Here is a 7,825-nt window from a genome sequence, read left to right as displayed (position 1 = left end):
TGCAATTTTTTTTCTTTCACTGTTTTTATTTTTTATTATTCTTCTTATTTCGTATTTTTATTTCTTTATACAGGACACTATCAACGGCTAGAGGAACTTTGACTTCAATCTACTATCTACTGTAACTAAGGAGACCCCCACTAACAGATATACAGTATCTATGATCTCATGAAGCTACATTACCACCTTCGAGTTGTACATGCGGCACAAATAAACAACCACTCACTTGTTCCTCCATTAGTGTGAGTTTGCATTACAAAACGTCCATAACCTGAACAGTTCATTAGTCGGATTTATAAGCTATTGAAAGGCTGGCCATTTTAATTGCATAACCATGGCTTCCATGTAGTGGTAAAAATAACAACGGTGGGATATAACGAATGCAAAAACTAAATTCAATAGCAATGGGGAAACTTACATGTTCTAGTGATATAGAAGGGATGGTATATATTGATTTTTTTTCTTTGTAAAATATGCTCACGATTTTATAATCAACTTATAAGCAGCTACCAACTTATATGTTTTCTAAAACAATCATGTGCATGCTTCAATGACCAATGCTTTTATTTCTTCCTTCCACTATTTCTCACTGCACTAATCTCCACCTATACATGGCTACAAATTTCGCGGCTACGCACGAGGTATCATCTAATTATGTAAAAAAAATAATGTTTTATTGGTATATAAAAAATAAGTAAACAGAACATTTTTATATTTTATTCAGGTTGAACATCTATTTTAATTGAAGCTAGAAACCCTTTTTACTTGAACCAAGTATGTTTTCATGTGTAAAGCTATAATGTTTTTCTTATAAACTAAAAACAATATTCTCTTATCAATGTGGCGATTTTCAACTCAATCTAGGATATTTTTCCACTGTTTCTCACTGCACTAATCTCCACCTATACACGACTACAAATTTCGCGGCAACGCACGAGGTATCATCTAATTATGTGAAAAAAATATTGTTTTATTAGTATATAAAAAATAAGTAAACATAATATTTTTTATATTTTATTAAGGTTGAATATCTATTTTCAATTGAAGCTAGAAACCCTTTTGACTTGAACAAAGTATGTTTTTCATGTGTAAAGCTATAATGTTTTACTTATAAACTAAAAACAATATTCTCTTATGAGTGTGGTGATTTTCAACTCAATCTAGGATATTTTTGTTCTAATAAACATAAACAGCTAGGAGGATTCCCTGTGCATTGCCATGGGTAGGAAGAAGAAATATAGATAGGTTAAAATATTAATAACTAAGAATCAAAAGATGTATATATATGGCGTTGATAATACAGCAATATATGTTAATAAATAATATGATTTTTAATGTTAATAGCTTGAATGAAGATATAATGGCATGTGTTAGTGGATGTTAATATGGACACTTTGCATGGTGAGATACTTGAATGTGCTAGCGGGATATTCTAGTGGATGCTGATGTAGACACTTTATATGACAAGAGAAATAGTTAGTAGTGTTTATCTTTATAAGAGATATAGATTGTTCCACTGAACCAGAAACACTGTTAAGCTTAATAAAAGAAATATATGAACTTATTGAAATACGTTCTAAGTGCTCCAAATAGGACAAATGAAGAGAACCTACACTTGGATATATCACCAAAAGATTAAGTGTACCTGACCCTTTTTTGCATTCACAAATTACTTTCTAAGAATTGTTATTATTATTTTTGTGATGATTCCTAAGAATTGTTATTATTATTTTTGTGATGATTTCTAAGAATTCTTATGTCAGAGGATTAAAATTTAGGTTGTATAACTTTTTTGTTGTCAACCTTAAGCATATGATTAATTTGGCTAAGCAATATGTTTATATTATGCAAAAAGTTTGTGAAAGCCCAATTTAAACCTCCACTACCGGTGCCTTGTACTTCCAAAGAAAGGAGAAAAGGAAAAAGAAGATAAAGATACCTAGTTGCTTTAAAGTTGAGATGGTTAACAACGAAGGCGTGGATAGTCATTTCTAAAACTGACCGCTGATTGAGGATCGTGTGTAGCACGGGTGGCGAGAGTGAAAGTGCATTTGTCCCCTACATGGTCTTTGGTGTATTGATGATGTCCAAATTAGGGACTAATATGACCTTAATGAGAAATGTTAGTCCCAAGAAAGGTTGGAAGAGTTGATAAAGATGAAAAGGAAGGAAGAACTAGTGAGAGAAAAGAAGAAAGGAAGAGAAAGAAAAGAAGAAAAAGGAATGTCAGGGAGGACCAAGCATCATCATCTCAAGGAGAAAGTGAAGGTCATCACCTCTCCATCTCAATCCTTGGATCAGCTCAAGAAATCCCCTTTTCATTTCTTCCAAATCCCAACTCAAATCCTAATCTTTGATTTCACCATTCATGAATGGAAGGAGAAGGCCGCTAGCTACTACATCATCTCAAGTGTAAGCTTAAACCCCTCTCTCACTCAATCATCTCATGAATTCCTCGAACTCCTGCACAATGGAAGTTATGTGATTTTTGTAAGAAAATCTTGATCTTGGCTCAAATCCATATCTCTCACCTAGAAGCAAGAAGGAGCAAGACTTAGGCATGATCTTGGTGTGGGTCGCTCAAGTCTCAAAGTTAAGTTACCATGATCCAAGTTCATGAATTTTTTTTTCTCTCAAGATGGTTCATTTTCTAATCACTAGTTTCATCTCCCAATTAAAATCTCAAACTCTAGGTTGCACAACCCCAACACCTCACCTAAACACTACTGATAATCACCACACATGCTTTAGGAAATATCACCCAATAACCCTAGCTTCACATCCAAGAAATTTAAAGGGACCGTAATGCCTAAGAGTGGGTTGAACAACTTAAAACTACTTCTAACCTTTGGCCCCCAAAACAACATAGTCAAAACCTATGCAATATATAATTTATTTAGATGTGGAACTAATATTTTTCTAGGTGTGTTGCTATCTCTACCGTAAAAAAGGTATGCAACCTATTCTAATCTTATCAACTAGCAATTTCCCTGCTACCCATCAGGTTCAATAAGGTTCAATAAATGATGAAACTTGTGCTTGATGAGTTAAAAATTAGACATCGTTCGACACGTACAGCTCTATTTCATCAGTGAAGTTTTTGTTTGCTTTGGCTTCATGGACAACTTCGTTGGTGGAGCTGGAGCCATTTTAGCAAACTATTTTTTTTTAAATGTTTAGCAAACTATTTAGCCAAACAACTCCACATGTAGAGCTTTTTAAAACATGTTCTCGTAAAACACACCATAGAAGGTCTTATTAGGGCAAGTTGAAGTCGGAAAAAACCACTATTTTTGGCTCCACCCTCTACATATCCTCTATGAAAGCACGATTTAAGGGGTTTGTTGAGTGAAGCCGTTTAGTTGTATCTATTTTGGTACAAAATGGCTCCAAACGGCTGAAGGAGCCCGTGGAAAAGCCGTTTCAAATCGGACTTAAGTTGGTGTTAAATATAGGGTCTGTTTGGTACAGCTCACAACAGCTTCATGAAGCTGTTGTGAGCTGTTTTTTTTGCCAAACACTTATTTTTAAAACAACTTCATGGGTGAAGCTGTTTTCCCCTCCTCTCACAAAGATATAAGTTGGGATGAAGCTGGAAAAAAGTAGCTTATTGCAGCTTCTCCCTCATTTCTCTCTCTCAACTATGCATAAAGTAGTTGGTGAAGCTATTTTGCCAAACACTTTCTCCAAAACAGCTCAGCTTTATTTAGAAAGTCACTCATAAAGCTATTTTCTAAAAAGACAGCTTTACTAGTGAAGTTGAGCTATGCTAAACAAGGCCATAGTCGACATGACAACATGAGAAGCTAGAAAAATCTTGTAGTGAGATCCGGTGCTGCTGCAGGCCAGCAGCGGGTTGGTGGAATAAACGGTCCACGAGACAGAGGCACCATCGCACGGAGCTGGGACTGGGACTCTGGGCGGGAGGAGGACCGGAGAACTCCAACTCTCGAGTCTCGAAGGCTCAGCGGGGTCCAAACTCCAAAGCCGACGAGGAACAAGAGGAGCCCGGCTCCGCACGCGGGAGCGAGAGGATCGCCGGCGCAGGATGTGGTGCGCGTCGTGCTTGGCGTCCGCCTGCGCGGGCTGCACCTGCAACCTCTGCGCGTCGGCGGCATCGGCCGTGTCCCGCCGCTCCGCGCGCCTCGCCTACTGCGGCCTCTTCGCCGCCTCCCTTATCCTCTCCTTCTTGCTCCGCCAGTTCGCCGCGCCGCTCCTCAAGCATATCCCATGTATGTGTCCCACAATTGCTACTCACTCTCCAGCGACCCCAACCCATCATATCCTATAGCCCTAATTCCTCTTCCTTTGAATGCTCTCGCTGTTTCCCCCCCTCCAATTGCTAAGATCGATAGACCTGCGTGGAGTTCCTATCTTCAATTTTTGTGGCAGTTCTAGTTAATTTATTTAGTTAATTGTGATGTAGCGTGCTAGATCGACCTTACCTTTGTGTGGTTGTGAACTGACTTGGGGAATTCGCCACCGGATGCCTATTAAATAGTCACTGTCGTGGCTCATCCATTTAACCCTTTTTTTATGTTCCTCCACATGCACGATTTCAGTTTTTAGCTTGATCTAGATGATGAATCCAAGGCACCTTGACATGGAGTTCCCAAGGAAGTCAGATAGTTTCATGAGCTTTACGTACGTGTAAACATTTGCTCTCTTGAATGTGATGTAGAATTCATTAAATTTCTCCACGTCCCTCAACCTCAAGGCTCAAGATGCACGAAAGTAATGAAGAGCGTTCTTTTGCTGCACATGATGAAATGGATTTCTGCAGTAGAATATTTTACTATTTTGTCATTCCTGTAAAGTACTAGCAGACAAAAAAGGTTCATAATAGTTGTTGTGGAAAGTTCTATAGAGCATCTTTTCGGTTTACATTTACCAGATGTCCTTTCTGCACAGCGCCCGAGCTGTACATTGACATTTACGAGATGTTTTTTCTTGGGCACAGGCACAGGCACAGGCACAGCCACCGAGTGTTATTCCTCTTCTGTGCTGTAATATCTAGAACTGTGATTTTTGTTTGAGTGCAAGTTCATAAGTCATAAGTCTTGCACAGGCTGAGAATCTTGAGCATGGATGGTCGTTCAATGCTTAGAGCCCCTTTGAAACACAGGAATTTCACAGGAATCGTGTAGAAATTTCACAAGAAAAACGCAGGAAACAAGAAAAATAATCCTGTCTGTATTCCAAATGGGGCCTTAATGGTTTTTTAAATGCATCAGTGTGGTTTTTATGCACATGCATGGTTGAGCATTTGTGTGGTCTTTGTTGTCATCACTGGGAACAACTTTGCCTATTTACCATAAATGCATGCTGGTTTGTAAAAATATCAACTTTTGGAGTTTTTTTTCGGTTGAAGAAGAAGAAACAGAGAGTTGTTATTTCAAAAATTGTTTTTCTTTGTTTTGAAATTTTGATCCATCAAATCGTTGAGCTTATTATGATAAATCAGATGGACTTTTCAGTCATTAATTTAATGATCATGTTAGTGGCTAGTAAGTCTGTAATGTATTGCATTGCAGGGATAAATGCATTTGATCAAACACCACCAGAAGAATGGTTTCAAATGAATGCTGTTCTTCGTGTAAGCCTGGGGAACTTCTTGTTTTTTGCAACATTTGCTCTCATGATGATTGGTGTGAAAGACCAGAATGATCGGCGAGATGCATGGCACCATGGTGGCTGGATTGCAAAGGTTGCTGTATGGGCTGTTCTCATTGTTCTTATGTTCTGTGTGCCAAACATTGTTATTACTATTTATGGTAAGTTGGTAACCTCGTTTTCCTCATCATTTTCTATCTTTAGTGCAATTTTGCAAGTGTGTACTATATTAACATGTTTGTAGTAACAAGATGCATATGAATATTGTTTACAGATATCTAAAATAATCTCTTTTCATGATAATTCTACCACCTGTGTATTTAGGCTTGAATTTTTTTGCATATACTGATACATTATATTCAGGCAGACACCTCAGTTTGTTGGTTTCTTTTTTTTTCCTTGTGTTGACATTATCTCCAAAGTCAGAGAACTTCTGATGGCTTCAGCTAATTCATAGATTGCACTACATATACCTCCTTTTGCATTTCTAACTATTGGTAGATTGTAGAGGTGCCCCATAATCCTTACGGGCCAGTTGGCATTTTTAGTGAAGTTTCACTAATTTTGAGATTGGTTTGCAGAGGTACTTTCGAAGTTTGGATCTGGCTTCTTTCTCCTAGTACAGGTTGTGATGCTTTTAGACTTCACAAATAATTGGAATGACTCATGGATTGAGAAAGAAGAGCGAAAATGGTTAGTGTGCTGAGCACAGGCTAGTGACACTTGAACTTGCTTTGTCTCTTGTGATGTTGATTACGGCATCTTGTTTGATATTTCAGGGAAATAGCTTTGCTGGTAGTGACTGTGGTTTGCTATCTCTCTACATTCGCCTTCTCTGGTGTGCTCTTCATGTGGTTTAATCCCTCCGGTCATGACTGTGGTCTCAATGTGTTCTTTATTGTCATGACATTCATCCTTGCTTTTGCATTTGCAATAGTTGCTTTGCATCCCCAGGTAATATACCTCTTCAAACTTCAAATCTCGTCAAGCTATAACAAAAACAAGTATTTATGTGCAGTTTTGAAATAAATATTGTTAAGCACGAAGAAATCTGAATCATTTGATTTTCTTAATGATCCAAATTTCTAATGCAATTGCTCACACAGTTTTCTGCTGGTGCCTGATACATGTTGCTGTTTATGTGTAATGGAATACTGTTTCCTTTCCCAGGTCAATGGAAGCGTTATGCCTGCTTCTGTCATTTCTGTTTACTGTGCATACCTGTGCTACACAAGTCTCTCAAGTGAACCGGATGACTATGAGTGCAATGGGCTTCACAGGCATTCTAAGCAGGTTTCATTGGGTGCTCTTATACTCGGGATGCTCACGACGGTGCTCTCTGTTGTGTACTCTGCAGTTCGTGCTGGATCTTCGACTACATTCCTTTCGCCGCCATCATCTCCTAGATCTGGTAAGAATACTCCAATTACAACTCCCTGCACAGCCGGATGCTTGGTCGACTGTCATGGTGATGAAAAATGCATGCAGGAGCCAAAAACCCATTACTCGGTGATGAGGAGGATGGCAAAGGCGATGGCAAAGAAAGCGAACCGCGCCCCGTGAGCTATTCCTACACCTTCTTCCACCTCATCTTCGCCCTTGCAAGCATGTATTCAGCCATGCTCTTGACTGGCTGGACGAGCGCTGCATCAGAGAGATCAGAGCTGATGGATGTTGGATGGACAACCGTCTGGGTGCGCATCTGCACAGAGTGGGTCACCGCCGCGTTGTACATCTGGACCCTCATCGCCCCACTGCTCTTCCCAGACCGTGATTTCTCCTAGGCACCCCGCACCGATAGCCTATGAGTTGTTTAGTATTGTTAGTTGCAGATTGTGAATATGAATAAGCAGAAGTTGGGAATTGGTAGGGATCTGGTATTATCTGTATGCTATCTGGCTTGCCTAATGTGGTGGTAGTGGTTAGTACCTGTTTGTGTGGCCTTGTAGAAAATATGTTTCGGCCGAGTGTTGGTTGTGGATTTTAAAGTCATAGCTATATGTGACATGAGGTCAAGTTGCGGTTGACTCTGTAATGACGACAGTTATCATTTGTAAAGAATACCGTCTATTGCTCGTAATTCGTGTTTATAGACCTGCAGCGTGGATGATTGCAGTTTTGGAATGTGCCTCTAAGGAAGTGATTAGTTGGTGCCTTGGTGGGTAAAATTACTGATTGAAAGCATGAAGGTCAGGGCTTCTGCCTGCCGTGC

At 39.2% G+C, this 7,825-nt stretch overlaps 1 protein-coding gene across 1 annotated transcript; it reads left to right on the top strand.

Moving 5' to 3' along the window:
• On the top strand, window positions 3,859-7,713 carry LOC8065680 (probable serine incorporator). Its single transcript, XM_002466883.2, has 6 exons — window positions 3,859-4,232; window positions 5,535-5,774; window positions 6,195-6,306; window positions 6,393-6,567; window positions 6,784-7,024; window positions 7,102-7,713. Exons 1-6 carry the CDS (start codon window positions 4,049-4,051, stop codon window positions 7,395-7,397), a joined length of 1,248 nt encoding a protein of 415 aa, XP_002466928.1. The 5' UTR covers window positions 3,859-4,048; the 3' UTR covers window positions 7,398-7,713.

Source organism: Sorghum bicolor, chromosome 1, assembly GCF_000003195.3.
Source record: "Sorghum bicolor cultivar BTx623 chromosome 1, Sorghum_bicolor_NCBIv3, whole genome shotgun sequence".
Taxonomy (NCBI): Eukaryota; Viridiplantae; Streptophyta; class Magnoliopsida; order Poales; family Poaceae; genus Sorghum; species Sorghum bicolor.
Note: the sequence above shows the minus strand (reverse complement) of the source record. Positions and strands in the feature narration are given on the sequence as shown.

What these genes read in the sequence shown, in the direction of transcription:
- LOC8065680 (XM_002466883.2), top strand. Translation starts at nt 4,049, where the DNA reads ATGTGGTGCGCGTCGTGCTTGGCGTCCGCCTGCGCGGGCTGCACCTGC. An exon ending in GCTCCTCAAGCATATCCCAT is followed by an intron (nt 4,233 to 5,534) that starts GTATGTGTCCCA and finishes ATTGCATTGCAG; the next exon opens with GGATAAATGCATTTGATCAA. An exon ending in CATTGTTATTACTATTTATG is followed by an intron (nt 5,775 to 6,194) that starts GTAAGTTGGTAA and finishes ATTGGTTTGCAG; the next exon opens with AGGTACTTTCGAAGTTTGGA.